The sequence below is a fragment of the Cervus elaphus genome, chromosome X (assembly GCF_910594005.1).
Source record: "Cervus elaphus chromosome X, mCerEla1.1, whole genome shotgun sequence".
NCBI classification, from domain to species: domain Eukaryota; kingdom Metazoa; phylum Chordata; class Mammalia; order Artiodactyla; family Cervidae; genus Cervus; species Cervus elaphus.
The window spans coordinates 67,275,085-67,300,009 of NC_057848.1; the positions used below are offsets into that span (position 1 = coordinate 67,275,085).

Here is a 24,925-nt window from a genome sequence, read left to right on the forward strand (position 1 = left end):
ACAACCTAGAGCCTGAGCAGTGTAGATTGGTAAAGCACACACGCCATGAGTGAAGGGAAACCCAGTGTGGCCCAGACACTGCGAGCACTCCCCACACATGCCAGTGATATTTGTTTGCAGTGTTCCTCCCTCCCCGCAGCACAACTGAACAAGTGAGCCTAAATAAATGACCACCTTCATCCCTTTGTGTCAGGGCAAAAGTTAGATACTTAAGAGACTTGCAAACAGAGGAAGCCAAAATAAACAAAGAGGGAACAGCTTTAGAAGTGACAGGTGCAACAGATTAAAACCCTGTAGTTAGTACTGGCCACATTGGAAGGGGCCTATAGACCTTGAGAAGAACTATAAGGTGGAACAAGGAACTATCTGAAACTGAACTGACCACACACTACCCTCAACAGCTCCAGAGAAATTCCTAGATATATTTTATGATTATCATTTTTTTAAGTTTTAATTTTTTTTATTTTTAAGTTCTTTATTGTTCCTTTAATTTCCATTTTTAAAACCTACTATTACCTTGCCAAAAAAGACCCAATTTTTAAAGCAAATTTCATGTATTTTTATATATAACTTTTGGGATTTTTTTTTTAATGTTGCATTTTTGAGAGTCTAACCTCTACTCTAGGTTTTTAATCTTTGCTTTTTGGTATTTGTTATCAATTCTGTACCTTTAAGAATCCAATCTTCAGTACCCATTTTTATCTAAGAGTGTGATTACTGGCTTGATTGCTCTCTCCCTGTTTGACTCTGCTTTTTCTACCCCAGGTCAATTCAATCTCCTCCCTCCCCCTTCTCTTCTCTACTTAACCCTGTGACTCTCTTTGGGTATTCCAGGCTGTTGAGAAAACTTAGGGAACTGATCACAGGCTAGACTGGTCTCTCCTTTTGACACCCCTCCACTCCTCCTGGTCACCTCTATCTCCTTCCTCCCTCTTCTCTACTCTATGGAACTCCTTGAACCTCTCTGAGAGTTCCAGACTGTGGAGACTAAATAGGGAATTGATTACTAGCTAGACTGCTCTTTCCCCTTTTGATTTCCTCTCTTCTCCTTCTGGTCACTTCTATCTCCCTCCTCCCTCTTCTTCATATAACTCTGTGAACCTCTCTGGGTGTCCCTCATTGTGGAGAATCTTTTCACCATTAACCTAGATGTCTTATAATCAGTGCTGTAAGGATGGAGAAGTCTTGAGGCTACTATGAGAGTAAGGCTGAAAGCCAGGAGCAGGAGACCTAAAACCAAAACCTGAGAAAACCAGAAAACTCCTGACTCCAGGGACCATTAATCAACAAAAGCTCATCCAAAAGCCTCCATATCTACACTGAAACCAAGCTCCATCCAAGAGCCAACAAGTTTCAGAGCAAGACATTCCAAGCTAATTTTCCAACAAAGCAGTAACATAACCCTGAATACAAAAAATACACGTGGCCAAAAGTCACACCAAACCCATAGATACCTCATAACTCACTACTGGACACTTCATTACACTCCAAAGAGAAGACATCCAGCTCCACCCAACAGAACCCCAACACAAGCTTCCCTAATCAGAAATCCTTGACAAGCCACTCGTCCAACCCCACCCACAGGGAAGAAACTCCACAATAAAGCAGAATCACAAACTTCCAGTATGCAGAAAGGCCACCCAAAACACAGCAACCTAAAAAAGATGAAAAGGTAGAGAATTATTCAGCAGGTAAAGGAACATGATAAAACCCCACCAATCCAAACAAAAGAGGAGGAGATAGGGAGTCTAACTGAAAAAGAATTCAGAATAATGATAGTTAAAATGATCCAAAATTTTGAAAACACAATGGAGTTACAGATAAATAGTCTGGAGACAAAGATTGAGAAGATGCAAGAAATGTTTAACAAGGACCTAGAAGAAATAAAAAAGATTCAATCAATAATGAATAATGTATTAACTGAGATAAAAAGCACTCTGGAGGGAACCAAAAGTACAATAACTGAGGCAGAAGATAGCATAAGTGAGGTGGAAGATACAGTGGTGGAAATAAACAAAAGAAGAAAATAGAAAAAAAAAAAAAGAATTATAAGAAATGAGGACAACCTCAGAGACTTCTGGGACAATATTAAACACTGCAGCATTCGAATCATAGGAATCCCAGAAGAAGAAGACAAAAAGAAAGGCCATGAGAAAATGCTCAAGGAGAAAATAGTTGAAAATTTCCCTAAAATGGGGAAGGAAATAGCCACCCAAGTCCTAGAAAACCAGAGAGTCCCAATCAGGATAAACCCAAGGCGAAACACCCCAAGACACATATTAATCAAATTAATGAAGATCAAACACAAAGGACAAATATTAAAAGCAACAAGGGAAAAACAACAAATAACCTACAAGGGGATCCCCATAAGGATAACAGCTGATTTTTCAATAGAAACTCTTCAGACCAGAAGGGAATGGCAGGACATACTTAAAGTGATGAAAGAGAAAAACCTACAACCCAGATTAATGTACCCAGCAAGGATCTCATTCAAATATGAAGGAGAAATCAAAAGCTTTAGAGACAAGCAAAAGCTCAGAGAATTCAGGACCACCAAACCAGCTCGTCAACAAATGCTAAAGGATCTTCTCCAGACAGGAAACACAGAAAAGGTGTATAAACTCAAGCCCAGAACAACAAAGTAAATGTCAACAGGAACATACGTATCAATAATTACCTTAAATGTAAATGGGTTGAATGCCCCAACCAAACGACAAAGACTGGCAGAATGGATAAAAATAAATAAATAAATAAGACCCCTATATATGCTGTCTACCAAAGACCCACCTCAAACCTAGGGACACATGCAGACTGAAAGTGAAGGACTGGAAAAAAATATATCACACAAATGGAGACCAAAAGAAAGCAGCAATAGCAATACTCATATTACATAAAATAGACTTTGAAATAAAAGCTGTGAAAACAGACAAAAAAGGACACTATATAATGATCAAAGGGTCAATCCAAGAAGAAGATATAACAATTATAAATATATACACACCCAACATAGGAACACCACAATATGTAAGGCAAATGCTAACAAGTATGAAAGAGGAAATTGACAATAACACAGTAATAGTGGGAGACCTTAATAGCCCAATCACACTTATGGATAGATCAACTAAACAGAAACTTAACAAGGAAACACAAACATTAAATGATACAATGGACCAGTTAGACCTAATTGATATCTATAGGGCATTTCACCCCAAAACAATTAATTTCACCTTTTTCTTAAGTGCACACGGAACATTCTCCAGGATAGATCACATCCTGGGTCATAAATCTAGCCCTGGTAAATTAAAAAAAAAAATGAAATCATCTCAAGCATCTTTTCTGATCACAATGCTGTAAGATTAGATATCAACTACAGGAAAAAAAACCTATTAAATACAAACACACGGAGGCTAAACAACACACTTATGAATAACCAACAAATCACAGAAGAAATAAAAAAAGAAAACAAAATAAGCATAAAAACAAATGAAAATGAAAACACAACAACCCCAAACCTATTTAACTCAGTAAAAACAGTGCTAAGCCTGGAGAATCCCAGGGATGGGGGAACCTGTTGGGGGGCCGTCTATGGGTTCACACAGAGTCAGACATGACTGAAGTGACTTAGCTACAGCAGCAGCAATGGAAAGGTTCATAGAAATACAAGCCTACCTCAAGGAACAGGAGGGAAATCAAATAAATAACCTAACTATACACCTAAAGCAACTAGAAAAGGAAGAAATGAAGAACCCCAGGGTTAGTAGAAGGAAAGAAATCACAAAAAGTAGGGCAGAAATAAATGCAAAATAGACAAAAGATTATAGCAAAAATCAACATATCCAAAAGCTGTTTCTTTGACAAGATAAATAAAATAGACAAATCATTAGCCAGACTCATCAAGAAACAAATGGAGAAGAATCAAATCAACAAAATTAGAAATGAAAATGGAGTCATCACAACAGACAACACAGAAATGCAAAGGATCATAAGAGACTACTATCAGTAACTATATGCCAATAAAATGGACAACTTGGAAGAAATGGAAAAATTCTTAGAAAAGTATAACTTTCCAAAACTAAACCAGAAAAAAATAGAAAATCTTAACAGATACATCACAAGCACAGAAAATGAAACTATAATCAGAAATGTTCCAGCAAACAAAAGCCCAGGACCAGATGGCTTCACAGATGAGATCTACTAAATATTTAGAAAAGAGCTAATACCTATCCTACTCAAACTCTTCCAGAAAATGGCTGAGGAAGGCAAACTTCCAAACTCATTCAATGAGGCCACCATCACCCTAACACCAAAACCAGACAAAGATGCCACAAAATAGAAAACTACAGTCCAATATCACTGATGAACATAGATGCAAAAATCCTTAACAAAATTCTAGCAAACAGAATCCAACAACATATTAAAGATCATACATCATGACCAAGTGGGCTTTATTCCAGGGATGCAAGGATTCTTTAAAATCCACAAATCATGCAAAGTTATACACCACATTAAAAAAAAGAAAGATAAAAACCATATGATTATCTCAATAGATGAGGAGAAACCCTGTGGGAAAATTCAGCATATATTTATGATAAAAATCCTCAAGAAAGCAGGCATAGAAGGAACATATGTCAACATAATAAAAGCCATATATGATAAACCCACAGCAAACATTATCCTCAAAGATGCAAAATTGAAAGCATATCCCTTAAAGTCAGGAACAAGACAAGGGTATCCACTCTCACAACCAATATAAACATAGATTTGGAAGTTTTAGCCACAGCATTTCAAGAAGAAAAATAACTAAATGGAATCCAGATTGGAAAATAAGAAGTAAAACTCTCTTTGCAGATGGCATGAAACTCTACATAGAAAACCCTAAAGATGCCACAAGAAAAATATTAGAGCTAATCAATGAATATAGCAAAATTGCAGGATATAAAATCAACACACAGAAATCTCTTGCATTCCTATATAACAATGAGAAAACAGAAAAAGAAATTAATGAAACATTCCATTCACCATTGCAATAAAAATAATAAAATAATTAGGAATATATCTACCTAAAAAGAAAAAAAAAAGCCTATATATAGAAAACTATAAAACACTGGTGAAAGGAATCAAAAAGGATGCAAATAGATGAAGAAATATACCGTGTTCATGGCTTGGAAGAATCAATATAGTGAAAACGCATATACAACCCAAAGCAAACTATAAGTTAAAAACAATCCCTCTCAAGCTACCAATGGTATTTTTCACAGAACAAGAACAAATAATTTTACATTTGTATGGAACTACAAAAAACCTCGAATAGCCAAAGCAATTTTGTGAAAGAAGAATGGAACTAGAGGAACCAACCTGCCTGACTTCAGGTTATAGCACAAAGTAACAATCATCAAGACAGTATGGTAATGGCAAAATGACAGAGCTATAGATCAATGGAACAAAATAGAAAGCCCAGAGATAAATCCACGCATCTATGGAAATCTTCTCTTTGACAAAGGAGGCAAGAATATACAATGAAAAAAAGACAATCTCTTTAATAAGTGGTGCTGGGAAAACTGGTCAACTACTTGTAAAAGAATGAAACTAGAACACTTTCTAACCCCATACACAAGAATAAACTCAAAATGGATTAAAGATCTAAAAGTAAGGAAAGAAATTATAAAACTCCTAGAGGAAAACATAGGCAAAACATTCTCTGACATAAATCACAGCAGGATCCTCTATGACCCACCTCCCAGAGGAATGGAAATAAAAGAAAAAATAAATGAATAGGACCTAATTAAACTTAAAAGATTTTGCACAACAAAGGAAAGAATAGGCAAGGTGAAAAGACAACCTTCAGAATGGGAGAAAATAATAGCAAAGGAAGCAATGGACAACAAATTAAACTCAAAAATATACAAGCAGCGGCTGCAGCTCAATTCCAGAAAAATAAACGACCAATTCAAAAACGGGTCAAAGAACTAAACAGACATTTCTCCAAAGAAGACATACAGATGGCTAACAAACACAGAGAAAGATGCTCAACATCACTCACTATCAGAGAAATGCAAATCAAATCCACGATGAGGGACCATCTCACGTTGGTCAGAATGGCTCCAATCAAAAAGTTTCCAAAGAATAAAGGCTGCAGAGGAGCAATGTAGAGATTCCACAAAAATTCAAAATCAACATCCCTACGACCCAGGAATCCCACTCTTATGCATACACACTGAGGAAACCAGAATTGAAAGAGACACATGTACCACAGTATTCATCACAGCAGAGTTTATAATAGCCAGGACATGGAAGCAACCTAGATATCCATGGGCAGATGAATGGATAAGCAAGCCATGGTACACAGGCACAGTGTAATATTACTCATTATTGAAAAGAATGCATTTGCATCAGTTCTAATAAGGTGGATGAAGCTGGAGTGACGTAAGTGACATAAGTCAGAAAGAAAACCAATAGAGTATACTAACACATATAACTGGACTTTAGAAAGATGGTATCAATGCCCTATATGTGAGACAGCAAAAAGAGACACAGATGTAAAAATAGAATGTTGGAGTCTGTGAGAGAAGTGTAGAGTGGGGCGATTTGAGCAAATAGCATTGAAACTTGTAAATTATCATATGTGAAACAGATTGCCAGTCTAGGTTTGATTATTGAGGAAAGGTGCTAAGGGCTGGTGCGGAGGGATGACCCTGAGGGATGGGATGGGGAGGGAGGAAGGGAGGGGTTTCAGGATGGGGAACACATGTACACCCATGGTTGACTCATGTCAATGTATAGCACAAACATTACAATATTGTAAAGTAATTAGCATCATACGAAAATAATTCAATTGAAATAAAAGAACTTTAAAAAAAAAAAAGGGCAGCACACCCAGGGGGTCTTTCATTCTAATAGATTTTAAATTATATTCAGTGACTGACTTTGAATCATCAGTGGGGTCTCCCAGGCGTTACACTGCCAGAAAGATTGAATTAGGCAGCTGCAGTCCAGATCAAAGAAAACATATTTTTGAGTTAAAATTTGAACTCAACTCTTTGGATGCTGTTGGTGAAAGTCTTTTTTGGTTGTTTCTAAAAAGTTTTCTGAAGACACACAGGATTCTCATCATTAGAATTTAAGAGAAAATTCTCTGTACAGACATCCATGTCTATCCAATGGATAGAACTCCATGGTACACTAGAATGGCGCAGATTCAACCCCTGTTCAGGGAACTACGCGTGCAAAACATACCTAGAGCCGCCCCCCATACCAAAAAAAAAAAAGTTCTGTGTGCAGGGTGATCCCGTTTGTAACGTGCACCGGCATTGGGCCACCACCACTGCCCTTCTTTGGGAATACAATGCTCCCATAAATTTCTTAGCAAATATGTGGCCTAAACAATATTTGGTTAGTTCCCTCCAAACATTATTTGAGTCCCTGGGAGTGCTAGTTGTGGGTTTTAGTTGTATCAGCACTTTGTGCCTTCTGAGCCCCTTTAGCTGACAGCATAGGTGAGTGATGCAACAAACCCCATTATGAGGTAGGTGGCCAGGAGGTGATTTCTGCCTGCCTTTCTCAGGGGGAGTTTCACATTCTCCACCCCCATGTGAAAACCCCTTCCCATCTGGGTCTGGCATCTAGACCCTAATGTCTTTCCACACCCCAGACAAAGGGAGGAACACCACACCACTACTCCTTGCCCTTGAAATCAAGTGTTAAGCAGAGTTATCCATCATCAGTGCAGACTCCTGACCCATTCCACACCTCTACTCTCTGGCTAACTGGGGACCCCAGGGTCTGTTCCCCAACCTCTCAGGACCACATATCCCTCCCGTTTCCAGTGCCCACCTCTTCTCTTCTCTCCCTCCCTTCCATCAGAAAATTCACACACACACACGTATCATCTTTTCACCATTTGATGTTTCTTTTATTTGCAGCCATCGGCTTCCTATGTTAGTGTGAGAGTCTTTTCTTGGTTGGCCATTGCTAACAAAGCAGACCTCTGGAGTCACAATTCTAAACTGTCTGACATTTGCTATTCACTTACTGGCTGCCCACGTTGTACTTCTCCAGGGTCTCTTCTTTGGCGGCGGCTGAGCTTATTTTCTCTTTGGATTCTGCCTCCTTCCTTGACTCTGCCTCACAGTTTGGTACCTTTTCCGGCTTCGATTCGATTTCTTACGTCCACAGCGAGAGAAGAAACAGTTTGCCTTTCTTGTCTTCTTCAGCTTTGTTGATCGGATTTTCTTTCTGAAGGTACCTTGTAGAGGTCTTCTGACCCTCATGGTCATATTTCGTGCCTGGAAGACAAGACAAGGGTATTAGTTTTGAGGAAAGGACATAAAAACTGAGGTGGAATGGAGATTTCATGAGAAAGGGATGTGGGCTAATGAGGGCTTTTGTGGCAGGCATGGGCGGCAGGGTAGAGGTCTTGGGCAGCAAAGTCAATGGAGAACATGGGAAGCTTAGTTGGAATCTTCTTACCTTGACACCGCCTCTGCCCCTCCTTTGACAAAGGGTCTTCTTTGTTCCATTCTTCCTTGAAGCAAACCGCATGGCAACTCCTCTTGACTGCCGTGGCTTCCTGGTTACGTTAGTCATGATGGTGCCAAGAAGTGGCCTAACCCAGACTTTCAGCCTCTGACCTCCCTATTTATACCCTTTGAGGACAATGAGGAGCCACACCCTTCAATCTGATTGGTCCGTTAGGCACTGCGCCAGCCAATAGTAGTTTGGGGGGCTTAGACATCACAGTGCACCACTGTGCCCATCAACATGGGCTAGTGGATGCTGAGGGAGGCTGTGATATAACTTTCCCACTGCTGACATGTCTGTGTGTCTGATTCTGGGCAGTGGTGATTCAGGGGTATGGTGCTCCTCCTCATGACTTTCAAACTTCCTTTCCGTTCCCTTCATCCTTTGACTTATATGTGCCACTTCAACACTCATGCCTCTTTCATCCCTCCATGAACATCTGCCGAACCCTTTCTGTCCCACTTCATCCCTTCAGAGTCCTCTAAGCACTTCGTCTCTAGATCACCTTCTGCCTGTTGGGGGTTCTTGAAGGGCTTAAGGAACTTAAGAGAAAGCACTTTAAGTGGACAAAGGTAACTAAGAACAGGTTGGATATTTTATCTACTGTGATGAGCTTCAGCGACCCCCAGACTTGGTGAATCCTCAGTCTGCTGCCCAAAGGTCAATACACAGTCTCCATAAGATTACACATCAGAGAAAAGACAGTTTTAAATGTCTCCTCCACTAAAATTGTTGGGGACACTTCAACTCTCATATTGAGTAGGGAAACTCAACTGGCCCCATCTAGCAGAAATCAATTCCTGATTTTTGCTTTTTGAAAAAGCAAGGTGCTCAAAGTCAAGAGTCAGTTCACCAGTGCACCACTGACTCTTGACTGAATCAATTCCCCAGTCACCCCTCCTTGACCGTTATCAGTAGGTAGGGCCCATGGCAGTGCTGACCAATAGCTGAGCAGGGCAAGGACCTGCACGTAGCTCATTGATGGTTGGTTGCTTGTGGGTGGGGCCAGTGAGGCACTGACCAATGGCTGAGCAAGTCCTGTTGCCTAGTAACAGGAGGCGGAGTAATACGGCACAGCAAGGGCTACCTGCAAAGGGCTCTGCCCATGTTGCTCTGTTACATAAGGACACTTTGGGTCCAGTGTGCCGGCATCTTTTTGACTGACTCCTTTCCAACCTCAGATTTTTTTTTTTTTTTATTAGTTGGAGGCTAATTACTTCACAATATTTCAGTGGGTTTTGTCATACATTGATATGAATCAGCCATAGATTTACACGTATTCCCCATCCCGATCCCCCCTCCCACCTCCCTCTCCACCCGATTCCTCTGGGTCTTCCCAGTGCACCAGGCCCGAGCACTTGTCTCATGCATCCCACCTGGGCTGGTGATCTGTTTCACCATAGATAGTATACATGCTGTTCTTTTGAAATATCCCACCCTCACATTCTCCCACAGAGTTCAAAAGTCTGTTGTGTATTTCTGTGTCTCTTTTTCTGTTTTGCATATAGGGTTATCGTTACCATCTTTCTAAATTCCATATATATGTGTTAGTATGCTGTAATGTTCTTTATCTTTCTGGCTTACTTCACTCTGTATAAGGGGCTCCAGTTTCATCCATCTCATTAGGACTGATTATTTCACATACTTATTTAACTTTTGCCTATCATTCCTTTTGTTATATTCCCAGGCGTTCCTGTCACCAGCACTTATCTCTGTGCCCCTCCAACCGCTGCCACTTGATCACATGTTCAGCATATAGTAAAAATAGTTCAAAGCCAACAAGAATGTGCAGGCCAGCCCACGTTGAAAACTACTTTCACAAACCTTAAAATCACAGTGATTCTTTTTCTCTTTACAGTGTAACAGAGCAGGATGAGCACAGCCTTAACAGGTAGCCATTGGTGTGTTCCATTTCAACCCACCCTGTTCCTAGGCAACAGGTGTTGCCCAACCATTGCTTGGTGCCTCAGAGGGCCCCAGCCACAAGCAAACAGTTGTAAATGAGTGACTGTTGGCTGTCCTGCTTAGCTATTGGGCAGCACTGCAGTGGGCAATGCCCACAGGTTACTGTCAGTGAGGGACCATTGGGGGGGGGAAGGGATTAAGTCATGGGTGGTGTGGTGGCAATCAGGAGGAGACTGAGATTAGAGGCAGATTCAGGCCTTCTTCCAGAGGCCCTGGAGCTCACGCAGACTTGGGCCGGTGGGTGAGCTGGAGGGCCCACGGAATAGCCTGGGGACTGCATGCTGTAGCGCTCTTTAGTTCCTCTTTGTGTCTGCCTTAAGGGTGGTGTCTCCTGCATATCTGAGGTTATTGATAGTTCTCCCGGCAGTCTTCCAGCTTGTGCTTCATCCAGTCTTGCATTTCTCACGATGTACTCTGCATATAAGTTAAATAAGCAGGATGACAATATACAGCCTTAACATACCCCTTTCCCATTTTGGAACCAGTCTGAGGTTTCATGTCCAGTTCTAACTCGTGCTGCTTTCCCTGCATACGGAGTTCTCAGGAGGCAGGTAAGAGGGTCTGGTATTCCCATCTCTTTAAGGATTTCCCAGAGTTTGTTGTGATCCACACAGGACAGTGCTTGAGCCTAGTCAGTGAAGCAGATGCTTTTCTGGAATTGTCTTGCTTTTTCTATGATCCAACGGATGCTGTCCATCTGATCTCTTGTTCCTCTGCCTTTTCTTAGTCAAGCTTGAACATCTGGAAATTCTTGGTTCATGTATGGTTGAAGCCTAGCTTGGAGAATTCTCAGCATTTTTTAGGTAGTGTGTGAGACGACCCTATCGCCTTAGTCATCTCAAATCAAGTTCCTTCTTACATTAGTCTGGATTTGTTTTATTTAATTGCAAAAATGGACATAAATTCTTTGGTGTAATGCTTATTTCCCACTTCACAGGTATTAATTCACCCCCTGCGGTATTTCGGGCACTGTTGTGGGTGCTCGGTGCACAACGGGAGCCAATACACAGGACCCTGGTTTCATGGGGCTTACATTCTAGTCAGTGAGGATGGAAGGTTAATACTAACCACAAATAGTCAATTATACACTATAGAGAGAACCTTAGGAGTTATGAGAAATGGGGAGTTTTTCCTCCCCAGAGAATAATGACGGAAGGCCTTATGAATCCAGGACATCTGAGCAAAGACTTAATTAAAGAAAAGAGGGAGTGACTTTGTGGCTATCTTGGGCAATAAAGACTGGGGAAAGGAAATGGCCAGGGCAAAAGCCCCCAAAAGGCATTGTCTATGTCCTTTCAATAAAACAAGAGGCTGGTGCAAGTGGGACCAGGTGAGTGAGGACGAGACCAAAAAGTGATGAGCTGCTGATGAGAGAGAACAGGGCAGGAAAAGGAGGAAGGTAATAGTAAACTTATCTTTTCATTTACATGATGAGTTGGTTCACCATACACAAACCACACAGGGCTGTGGCGGTAAAGAGGAGAGGCATTTGTCATAGCCTGATGGCAAGGAGGTGGGGGAGGGGTACTTTTCAGTAAAGACACCCGAGATGAATCCTGAGCCACCTAAAGTAGATAGATCACCAAGTGGAAAGCTGTGAAAGTGTTTCCCAGACAGTGGGGGAGAACCTGCATAGGCACCGAGACCCAAGAAAGCTGGTTATACATGCCTTGCTTATAACTGGAATCTAAGGTATGATGGGGAAATTGTGAAGAAACATGGCCTTGGAGGAAGAGGGAAGAACTTGAAGGGGCACCTGGGCATATGTTAATTTAATGTCTGGGTTACCCTGCTTCGAAAGAGCATTATTAATGTTTTCTAATTGTAAATATATACTCGAGGCAAAGCAGTATGGAAACTGCAAAAAGAGTGTACAAATGAAATTAGAGAACACCAATAAGTGTGTCAATAGACATGTATACTGTTCATATTCTGTCTTTGTTGTTCTACCTAAATGTTTATAACATATATATTGTATATGTTAAATGTATACATATGATACACATATTTTTGGATGAGCATATGTACATCAGTGATTTTTTTTAAATTTATACAGATTGCATCAATCTATATGCTATATTGTAGCCTTCCTTTTCTATACCATATGCTGGGAGAATGTTTCCACCTCAACAAACATGTAACTACCAGTATTTCTGAGGAGTACTGTGGTGTTCAAATGCTTGCTTATCTCATATTCCAGGCAAGTGCTATGAGGACAGGAACCATGTGCATCTTGCTCACGGGTTGCCTCCATATCTGTTCTATTGTAAACAAGGCTGTAATAAACTTTGGGGTTCATGTATCTTTTCAAATTAGTGTTCATTTTCTTCTGATGTATAGCTAGGCGTGGAATAGCTGGGTCACATGGTAGTTCTATTTTTCGTGTTTTTAAGAAACTTCCACGTTGTGTTCCAAGGTGAGTGCACAAATTTACATTCCCACCAATTCTGTACAAGGGCTTCCTTTTGTCCACATCCTTGCCACCATATGTTATTTTCAGACTTTTTGACTTGATGATAGCCATTCTGACAGCTGTGAGGTGATATCTCCTAGTGATTTGATTTCTATTTCTCTAATTATTAGTGATGGTCAGTGTTTTTCCATGTGCGTATTACCTCATACTGTCAGTAGTCTTTCTGATCTGGTTCTTGTTAAGTTGAAAAACTTTCAAGTTCTTACAATCATCAAGAGCATGTCCCTTTTTCTTGTTGAATAGTATTCCATCGGATGGATGCACCATTTGTATATTGGCTTACCAGTTGAATAACATTTGAGTTGTTGCCAGTTTGGGGCTGTTATTAATAGAGCCACAATAACCATTGGCATGAAGGGTTTTATGTGAACAGAAATTCATGTTTTATGTGGGAGTTATTTAGGAATGGGATTACACAGTTTTCCAGTGTGCAGATATTTATGAGTAATGCAAAACATTTCCCAAAGTGTCTTTATCATTTTGCATTCTTATGAGTCACTGAGGAGAGTTTAAGTTTCTCTCTTTTCCTGAGCGTTGTTTATGTTCTCAATTATTGTATTCCTTTTATCCAAGATACAATTTGCAAACTTAATATGCATTCAGTACTAATTATTCATTATTTTAATAAATTGTATGTGTTTCTGAGTCATCTGTACAACTTATGTCATATCTGATGTCAACCAATTGCTATTCAAATATTTTCCCACATTTTAATTGGTTTGTTTGTTCTCTTATTAGTGAGTTTGAGAGCTCTTATGTATTATGGTTATAATATATTTTATATGAATATTGATGTATATGTGTGTGTATATGTTTATATATATATATATGAAAAATATATGTGTATTTGCATAACCACCTCAAGATAGAGAACTGTTCTGTAACCTTAAAGGAATTCCCTAATACCACAGTCTTATATTCTTATTCCATAATCCCTTGTGACTACTGATTTCTTTTCCATGTCTCTAATTTTGTCATTTTGAGAATCATATGTACATGGAATCATAAAGTACATGTCTTTTTGAGAGCCTAAGTTTGAGGAACATTAGTTTCTGCATGGCTTTCTTCTAGAACTATATCATGTTTTTACTTTTTCTATGTACGTTTGGTTTTCCATATATATGCCAATATATACATTTATAAGTATCTCTGTGTAAGTCAAGATAGTATACATAGGCCTTATCCTATATATAGGATACATCTATAGAAAATATTCTACTTGTTTTGCTCTTTGAAAAAGACCCTATCTCTGAAAAATAATTTTCATAAAGAAATGCATGGAATTCCACTACTGATTTACAGAATAGACAGGGTTTCTTGGTAAGACAGCCAGCCAAACGTCTGTCAAGTACTGGTATGGTTGTAGAGCTGAATGTAAGCATTTTATAAATCTAATGCTTTTTTTTTTTTAAATTAATGCTTAGGTATGGAGCTTCTATAAATAGGAAAGTGTTATCACATATTAAATTCCTATATTAAGAGCTTTGGAGAAATGTTCAATCAGAAAATCATGGAATATACTGATGATATTGGTGTAATTGCAGGTTGGAGCAGACTTTCATCAATACTGTATAGAACTGCAGTGTTTCAAAGGTTGGGGATGAGATTATGGAAAGGATCCATATCATTCTTAGTATTGATCTACATAGAAAAATAAATTATTCATCAGTATTTGTATCAGTATAATTAAAAATAGATTGAAGTCTGCAGGAAAAAAACATTGATGTCTGCATTATATATCACAAACAAGAAATCTGTCTTCCATTTTAGCCATGATAGCTCTTCAGAAATGAATAACCTTTTAGTGACAAATGGAATTGAGGACTAGTAAGAAGGGAAAGTATTTCATCCTTTCACTTGCTCCATCATGACTGAGGACACATTCTGAAAGTTCTATAGAGATCACAGAACTAGAACAATTTCATAGTTTGTATGGAAAACCAAAAAACCTTGGATAGCCAAAGCAATTTTGTGAAGGAAGAATGGAATTGGAGGAACCAACGTGCCTGACTTCAGGCTATACTACAAAGCTACAGTCATCAAGACAGTATAGTACCGGCACAGAGACAGAAATACAGATCAATGGAACAAAATGGAAAGCCCTGAGAGAAATGCACCCACCTATGGACACCTTATCTTTGACAAAGGAGGCAAGAACATACAATGGAGAAAAGACAATCTCTTTAACAAGTGGTGCTGGGAAAGCTGGTGAACTACTTGTAAAGAATGGAACTAGAACACTTTCTAACCCCATGTACAAGAGTAAAATCAAAACGGATTAAACATCTAAATGTAAGATGAGAAACTATACAACTCCAAGAGGAAAACATAGGCAAAACACTCTCTGACATAAATCACAGCAGGATCCTCTATGACCCACCTCCCAGAGGAATGGAAATAAAAGCAAAACATAAATGAATAGGACACAAGTTAACTTAAAAGCTGTTGCACAACAAAGAAAGTATAAGCAAGGTGAAAAGACAGCCTTCAGAATGGGAGAAAATAATAGCAAATGAAGCAATGAACAATGAATTAATCTAAAAAACATGCAAGCAGCTCCTGCAGCTCAGTTCCAGAAAAACAAACGATCCACTCAAGAAACGGGCCAAAGAACTAAACAGACATTTCTCCAAAGAAGACATACAGATGGCTAACAAACACAGAGAAAGATGCTCAACATCACTCACTACCAGAGAAATGCAAATCAAATCCACGATGAGGGACCATCTCACGTTGGTCAGAACGGCTCCTATCAAAAAGTCTACAAAGAATAAATGCTGGAGAGGAACAGTGTGGAGATTCCTCAGAAATTTGAATTGGAACTTCCCTACGACCCAGGAATCCCACTGCTGGGCATACACACTAAGGAAACCAGAATTGAAAGAGATGCGTGCACCCCAATATTCATCACAATACTGTTTATAATAGCCAGGACATGGAAGCAACCTAGATATCCATGGGCAGACGAATGGATAAGCAAGCCGTGCTACATATGCACAATGGAATATTACTCAGCTATTAAAAAGAATGCATTTGCATCAGTTCTAATGAGGTGGATGAAGCTGGAGCCTATTATAGAGTGAAGGAAGTCAGAAAGAAAAACACCAATACAGTATATTAACGCATATAAATGGAATTTAGAAAGATGGTAACAATGACCCTATATGTGAGACAGCAACAGAGACACAAAGGTAAAAACAGACTCTTGGACTCTGTGAGAGAAGGCGAGAGTGGAACGATTTGAGCAAATAGCATTGAAACATGTATGTGAAACAGATTTCCAGTCCAGCTTGGATGCATGAGGCAGGGTGCTCAGGGCTGTTGTGGTGGGACGATCCTGAGGGATGGGATGGGGAGGGAGGTAGGAGGAGATACAGGATGGGGAACACATGTACACCCATGGCTTACTCATGACAATGTATGGCAAAACCACTATCATATTGTAATTAGCCTCCACTTGAAATAAATCAATGAAAATAAAAGAACTTAAAAAAAAAAAAAAAGGGCCGCACACCCAGGGGGTCTCTCACTCTTACAGATTTTAAATCACATTCAGTGACTGACTTTGAATCATCAGTGGGGTCTCCCAGGCGTTACAGTGCCAGAAAGATTGAGTTAGGCAGCTGCAGTCCAGATCAAAGATAACATATCTTTGAGTTATACTTTGAACTCAACTCTTTGGATGCTGTTGGGGAAACTCTGTGTTTTGGTTGCTTCTAAAAAGTTTTCTGAAGACACACAGGATCCTCATCGTCAGAGCCTCTGCCTTATATGTCTCCATATTTCTTTAACTTCTCCTTGGAATTTTTAAACCTTTCAAATTGAAAGTTAACACCAAATTAAATATTTCATACTCTTTCTTTTAAACCATGATAAACTTGTAGAAGTTGGACTAACAAAAGACTTTATTGGGGAAGAATGTTTTACGACTGTAGTTGTTTAGAAATCCTAGGATATGGTGATAATTACAAGACCAATTTTCACTCAGTCTTATATTAGTATTTATGTGGAAATTCTCTGTACAGACTTCCATGTCTGTCCAATGGATAGAACTCCATGGTACACTAGAAAGGTGCAGATTCAACCGCTGTTCAGGGAACTACGCCTGCAAAACCTACCTAGAGCCGCCCCCCATACCAAAAAAAAAAAAAAAAGTTCTGTGTGCAGGGTGATCCCGTTTGTAACGTGCACCGGCATTGGGCCACCACCACTGCCCTTCTTTGGGAATACAATGCTCCCAAAAATTTCTTAGCAAATATGTGGCCTAAACAATATTTGGTTAGTTCCCTCCAAACATTATTTGAGTCCCTGGGAGTGCTAGTTGTGGGTTTTAGTTGTATCAGCACTTTGTGCCTTCTGAGCCCCTTTAGCTGACAGCATAGGTGAGTGATGCAACAAACCCCATTATGAGGTAGGTGGCCAGGAGGTGATTTCTGCCTGCCTTTCTCAGGGGGAGTTTCACATTCTCCACCCCCATGTGAAAACCCCTTCCCATCTGGGTCTGGCATCTAGACCCTAATGTCTTTCCACACCCAAGACAAAGGGAGGAACACCACACCACTACTCCTTGCCCTTGAAATCAAGTGTTAAGCAGAGTTATCCATCATCAGTGCAGACTCCTGACCCACTCCACACCTCTACTCTCTGGCTAACTGGGGACCCCAGGGTCTGTTCCCCAACCTCTCAGGATCACATATCCCTCCCGTTTCCAGTGCCCACCTCTTCTCTTCTCTCCCTCCCTTCCATCAGAAAATTCACACACACACACGTATCATCTTTTCACCATTTGATGTTTCTTTTATTTGCAGCCATCGGCTTCCTATGTTAGTGTGAGAGTCTTTTCTTGGTTGGCCATTGCTAACAAAGCAGACCTCTGGAGTCACAATTCTAAAATGTCTGACATTTGCTATTCACTTACTGGCTGCCCACGTTGTACTTCTCCAGGGTCTCTTCTTTGGCGGTGGCTGAGCTTATTTTCACTTTGGATTCTGCCTCCTTCCTTGACTCTGCCTCACAGTTTGGTACCTTTTCCGGCTTCGATTCGATTTCTTACGTCCACAGCGAGAGAAGAAACAGTTTGCCTTTCTTGTCTTCTTCAGCTTTGTCGATTGAGTAGCATACGATCGGATTTTCTTTCTGAAGGTACCTTGTAGAGGTCTTCTGACCCTCATGGTCATATTTCGTGCCTGGAAGACAAGACAAGGGTATTAGTTTTGAGGAAAGGACATAAAAACTGAGGTGGAATGGAGATTTCATGAGAAAGGGATGTGGGATAATGAGGGCTTTTGTGGCAGGCATGGGCAGGGTAGAGGTCTTGGGCAGCAAAGTCAATGGAGAACATGGGAAGCTTAGTTGGAATCTTCTTACCTTGACACCGCCTCTGCCCCTCCTTTGACAAAGGGTCTTCTTTGTTCCATTCTTCCTTGAAGCAAACCGCATGGCAACTCCTCTTGACTGCCGTGGCTTCCTGGTTACGTTAGTCATGATGGTGCCAAGAAGTGGCCTAACCCAGACTTTCAGCCTCTGACCTCCCTATTTATACCCTTTGAGGACAATGAGGAGCCACACCCTTCAATCTGATTGGTCCGTTAGGCACTGCGCCAGCCAATAGTAGTTTGGGGGGCTTAGACATCACAGTGCACCACTGTGCCCATCAACATGGGCTAGTGGATGCTGAGGGAGGCTGTGATATAACTTTCCCACTGCTGACATGTCTGTGTGTCTGATTCTGGGCAGTGGTGATTCAGGGGTATGGTGCTCCTCCTCATGACTTTCAAACTTCCTTTCCGTTCCCTTCATCCTTTGACTTATATGTGCCACTTCAACACTCATGCCTCTTTCATCCCTCCATGAACATCTGCCGAACCCTTTCTGTCCCACTTCATCCCTTCAGAGTCCTCTAAGCACTTCGTCTCTAGATCACCTTCTGCCTGTTGGGGGTTCTTGAAGGGCTTAAGGAACTTAAGAGAAAGCACTTTAAGTGGACAAAGGTAACTAAGAACAGGTTGGATATTTTATCTACTGTGATGAGCTTCAGCGACCCCCAGACTTGGTGAATCCTCAGTCTGCTGCCCAAAGGTCAATACACAGTCTCCATAAGATTACACATCAGAGCAAAGACAGTTTTAAATGTCTCCTCCACTAAAATTGTTGGGGACACTTCAACTCTCATATTGAGTAGGGAAACTCAACTGGCCCCATCTAGCAGAAATCAATTCCTGATTTTTGCTGTTCGAAAAAGCAAGGTGCTCAAAGTCAAGAGTCAGTTCACCAGTGCACCACTGACTCTTGACTGAATCAATTCCCCAGTCACCCCTCCTTGACCATTATCAGTAGGTAGGGCCCATGGCAGTGCTGACCAATAGCTGAGCAGGGCAAGGACCTGTACGTAGCTCATTGATGGTTGGTTGCTTGTGGGTGGGGCCAGTGAGGCACTGACCAATGGCCGAGCAAGTCCTGTTGCCTAGTAACAGGAGGCGGAGTAATACGGCACAGCAAGGGCTACCTGCGAAGGGCTCTGCCCATGTTGCTCTGTTACATAAGGACACTTTGGGTCCAGTGTGCCGGCATCTTTTTGACTGACTCCTTTCCAACCTCAGATTTTTTTTTTTTTATTAGTTGGAGGCTAATTACTTCACAACATTTCAGTGGGTTTTGTCATACATTGATATGAATCAGCCATAGATTTACATGTATTCCCCATCCCGATCCCCCCTCCCATCTCCCTCTCCACCCGATTCCTCTGGGTCTTCCCAGTGCACCAGGCCCGAGCACTTGTCTCATGCATCCCACCTGGGCTGGTGATCTGTTTCACCATAGATAGTATACATGCTGTTCTTTTGAAATATCCCACCCTCACATTCTCCCACAGAGTTCAAAAGTCTGTTGTGTATTTCTGTGTCTCTTTTTCTGTTTTGCATATAGGGTTATCGTTACCATCTTTCTAAATTCCATATATATGTGTTAGTATGCTGTAATGTTCTTTATCTTTCTGGCTTACTTCACTCTGTATAAGGGGCTCCAGTTTCATCCATCTCATTAGGACTGATTATTTCACATACTTATTTAACTTTTGCCTATCATTCCTTTTGTTATATTCCCAGGCGTTCCTGTCACCAGCACTTATCTCTGTGCCCCTCCAACCGCTGCCACTTGATCACATGTTCAGCATATAGTAAAAATAGTTCAAAGCCAACAAGAATGTGCAGGCCAGCCCACGTTGAAAACTACTTTCACAAACCTTAAATTCACAGTGATTCTTTTTCTCTTTTCAGTGTAACAGAGCAGGATGAGCACAGCCTTAACAGGTAGCCATTGGTGTGTTCCATTTCAACCCACCCTGTTCCTAGGCAACAGGTGTTGCCCAACCATTGCTTGGTGCCTCAGAGGGCCCCAGCCACAAGCAAACAGTTGTAAATGAGTGACTGTTGGCTGTCCTGCTTAGCTATTGGGCAGCACTGCAGTGGGCAATGCCCACAGGTTACTGTCAGTGAGGGACCATTGGGGGGGGAAGTGATTAAGTCATGGGTGGTGTGGTGGCAATCAGGAGGAGACTGAGATTAGAGGCAGATTCAGGCCTTCTTCCAGAGGCCCTGGAGCTCACGCAGACTTGGGCCGGTGGGTGAGCTGGAGGGCCCACGGAATAGCCTGGGGACTGCATGCTGTAGCGCTCTTTAGTTCCTCTTTGTGTCTGCCTTAAGGGTGGTGTCTCCTGCATATCTGAGGTTATTGATAGTTCTCCCGGCAGTCTTCCAGCTTGTGCTTCATCCAGTCTTGCATTTCTCACGATGTACTCTGCATATAAGTTAAATAAGCAGGATGACAATATACAGCCTTAACATACCCCTTTCCCATTTTGGAACCAGTCTGAGGTTTCATGTCCAGTTCTAACTCGTGCTGCTTTCCCTGCATACGGAGTTCTCAGGAGGCAGGTAAGAGGGTCTGGTATTCCCATCTCTTTAAGGATTTCCCAGAGTTTGTTGTGATCCACACAGGACAGTGCTTGAGCCTAGTCAGTGAAGCAGATGCTTTTCTGGAATTGTCTTGCTTTTTCTATGATCCAACGGATGCTGTCCATCTGATCTCTTGTTCCTCTGCCTTTTCTTAGTCAAGCTTGAACATCTGGAAATTCTTGGTTCATGTATGGTTGAAGCCTAGCTTGGAGAATTCTCAGCATTTTTTAGGTAGTGTGTGAGACGACCCTATCGCCTTAGTCATCTCAAATCAAGTTCCTTCTTACATTAGTCTGGATTTGTTTTATTTAATTGCAAAAATGGACATAAATTCTTTGGTGTAATGCTTATTTCCCACTTCACAGGTATTAATTCACCCCCTGCGGTATTTCGGGCACTGTTGTGGGTGCTCGGTGCACAACGGGAGCCAATACACAGGACCCTGGTTTCATGGGGCTTACATTCTAGTCAGTGAGGATGGAAGGTTAATACTAACCACAAATAGTCAATTATACACTATAGAGAGAACCTTAGGAGTTATGAGAAATGGGGAGTTTTTCCTCCCCAGAGAATAATGACGGAAGGCCTTATGAATCCAGGACATCTGAGCAAAGACTTAATTAAAGAAAAGAGGGAGTGACTTTGTGGCTATCTTGGGCAGTAAAGACTGGGGAAAGGAAATGGCCAGGGCAAAAGCCCCCAAAAGGCATTGTCTATGTCCTTTCAATAAAACAAGAGGCTGGTGCAAGTGGGACCAGGTGAGTGAGGACAAGACCAAAAAGTGATGAGCTGCTGATGAGAGAGAACAGGGCAGGAAAAGGAGGAAGGTAATAGTAAACTTATCTTTTCATTTACATGATGAGTTGGTTCACCATACACAAACCACACAGGGCTGTGGCGGTAAAGAGGAGAGGCATTTGTCATAGCCTGATGGCAAGGAGGTGGGGGAGGGGTACTTTTCAGTAAAGACACCCGAGATGAATCCTGAGCCACCTAAAGTAGATAGATCACCAAGTGGAAAGCTGTGAAAGTGTTTCCCAGACAGTGGGGGAGAACCTGCATAGGCACCGAGACCCAAGAAAGCTGGTTATACATGCCTTGCATATAACTGGAATCTAAGGTATGATGGGGAAATTGTGAAGAAACATGGCCTTGGAGGAAGAGGGAAGAACTTGAAGGGGCACCTGGGCATATGTTAATTTAATGTCTGGGTTACCCTGCTTCGAAAGAGCATTATTAATGTTTTCTAATTGTAAATATATACTCGAGGCAAAGCAGTATGGAAACTGCAAAAAGAGTGTACAAATGAAATTAGAGAACACCAATAAGTGTGTCAATAGACATGTATACTGTTCATATTCTGTCTTTGTTGTTCTACCTAAATGTTTATAACATATATATTGTATATGTTAAATGTATACATATGATACACATATTTTTGGATGAGCATATGTACATCAGTGATTTTTTTTTTAATTTATACAGATTGCATCAATCTATATGCTATATTGTAGCCTTCCTTTTCTATACCATATGCTGGGAGAATGTTTCCACCTCAACAAACATGTAACTACCAGTATTTCTGAGGAGTACTGTGGTGTTCAAATGCTTGCTTATCTCATATTCCAGGCAAGTGCTATGAGGACAGGAACCATGTGCATCTTGCTCACGGGTTGCCTCCATATCTGTTCTATTGTAAACAAGGCTGTAATAAACTTTGGGGTTCATGTATCTTTTCAAATTAGTGTTCATTTTCTTCTGATGTATAGCTAGGCGTGGAATAGCTGGGTCACATGGTAGTTCTATTTTTAGTGTTTTTAAGAAACTTCCACGTTGTGTTCCAAGGTGAGTGCACAAATTTACATTCCCACCAATTCTGTACAAGGGCTTCCTTTTGTCCACATCCTTGCCACCATATGTTATTTTCAGACTTTTTGACTTGATGATAGCCATTCTGACAGCTGTGAGGTGATATCTCCTAGTGATTTGATTTCTATTTCTCTAATTATTAGTGATGGTCAGTGTTTTTCCATGTGCGTATTACCTCATACTGTCAGTAGTCTTTCTGATCTGGTTCTTGTTAAGTTGAAAAACTTTCAAGTTCTTACAATCATCAAGAGCATGTCCCTTTTTCTTGTTGAATAGTATTCCATCGGATGGATGCACCATTTGTATATTGGCTTACCAGTTGAATAACATTTGAGTTGTTGCCAGTTTGGGGCTGTTATTAATAGAGCCACAATAACCATTGGCATGAAGGGTTTTATGTGAACAGAAATTCATGTTTTATGTGGGAGTTATTTAGGAATGGGATTACACAGTTTTCCAGTGTGCAGATATTTATGAGTAATGCAAAACATTTCCCAAAGTGTCTTTATCATTTTGCATTCTTATGAGTCACTGAGGAGAGTTTAAGTTTCTCTCTTTTCCTGAGCGTTGTTTATGTTCTCAATTATTTTATTCCTTTTAGACAAGATACAATTTGCAAACTTAATATGCATTCAGTACTAATTATTCATTATTTTAATAAATTGTATGTGTTTCTGAGTCATCTGTACAACTTATGTCATATCTGATGTCAACCAATTGCTATTCAAATATTTTCCCACATTTTAATTGGTTTATTTGTTCTCTTATTAGTGAGTTTGAGAGCTCTTATGTATTATGGTTATAATATATTTTATATGAATATTGATGTATATGTATGTGTATATGTTTATATATATATATATGAAAAATATATGTGTATTTGCATAACCACCTCAAGATAGAGAACTGTTCTGTAACCTTAAAGGAATTCCCTAATACCACAGTCTTATATTCTTATTCCATAATCCCTTGTGACTACTGATTTCTTTTCCATGTCTCTAATTTTGTCATTTTGAGAATCATATGTACATGGAATCATAAAGTACATGTCTTTTTGAGAGCCTAAGTTTGAGGAACATTAGTTTCTGCATGGCTTTCTTCTAGAACTATATGATGTTTTTACTTTTTCTATGTACGTTTGGTTTTCCATATATATGCCAATATATACATTTATAAGTATCTCTGTGTAAGTCAAGATAGTATACATAGGCCTTATCCTATATATAGGATACATCTATAGAAAATATTCTACTTGTTTTGCTCTTTGAAAAAGACCCTATCTCTGAAAAATAATTTTCATAAAGAAATGCATGGAATTCCACTACTGATTTACAGAATAGACAGGGTTTCTTGGTAAGACAGCCAGCCAAACGTCTGTCAAGTACTGGTATGGTTGTAGAGCTGAATGTAAGCATTTTAAAAATCTAAAGCTTTTTTTTTTTTTTTAAATTAATGCTTAGGTATGGAGCTTCTATAAATAGGAAAGTGTTATCACATATTAAATTCCTATATTAAGAGCTTTGGAGAAATGTTCAATCAGAAAATCATGGAATATACTGATGATATTGGTGTAATTGCAGGTTGGAGCAGACTTTCATCAATACTGTATAGAACTGCAGTGTTTCAAAGGTTGGGGATGAGATTATGGAAAGGATCCATATCATTCTTAGTATTGATCTACACAGAAAAATAAATTATTCATCAGTATTTGTATCAGTATAATTAAAAATAGATTGAAGTCTGCAGGAAAAAAACATTGATGTCTACATTATATATCACAAACAAGAAATCTGTCTTCCATTTTAGCCATGATAGCTCTTCAGAAATGAATAACCTTTTAGTAACAAATGGAATTGAGGACTAGTAAGAAGGGAAAGTATTTCATCCTTTCACTTGCTCCATCATGACTGAGGACACATTCGGAAAGTTCTATAGAGATCACAGAACTAGAACAATTTCATAATTTGTATGGAAAACCAAAAAACCTTGGATAGCCAAAGCAATTTTGTGAAGGAAGAATGGAATTGGAGGAACCAACGTGCCTGACTTCAGGCTATACTACAAAGCTACAGTCATCAAGACAGTATAGTACCGGCACAGAGACAGAAATACAGATCAATGGAACAAAATGGAAAGCCCTGAGAGAAAT

General features: G+C 40.2%; 2 protein-coding genes across 2 annotated transcripts; both read right to left on the reverse strand.

Annotated features, from left to right (window-relative positions):
- Nucleotides 1–7,915: 7,915 nt before the first annotated feature.
- LOC122690160 (spermatid nuclear transition protein 3-like) lies at nucleotides 7,916–8,583 on the reverse strand. Its single transcript, XM_043897171.1, has 2 exons — nucleotides 8,467–8,583; nucleotides 7,916–8,282 (listed from the first exon to the last, which is right to left on the reverse strand). The coding sequence occupies exons 1-2, from the start codon at nucleotides 8,581–8,583 to the stop codon at nucleotides 8,082–8,084; spliced, it is 318 nt and encodes a 105-aa protein (XP_043753106.1). The 3' UTR covers nucleotides 7,916–8,081.
- Nucleotides 8,584–17,931: 9,348 nt separating this feature from the next.
- LOC122689161 (spermatid nuclear transition protein 3-like) lies at nucleotides 17,932–18,439 on the reverse strand. Its single transcript, XM_043895346.1, has 2 exons — nucleotides 18,323–18,439; nucleotides 17,932–18,141 (listed from the first exon to the last, which is right to left on the reverse strand). Exons 1-2 carry the CDS (start codon nucleotides 18,437–18,439, stop codon nucleotides 17,932–17,934), a joined length of 327 nt encoding a protein of 108 aa, XP_043751281.1.
- Nucleotides 18,440–24,925: the final 6,486 nt, after the last annotated feature.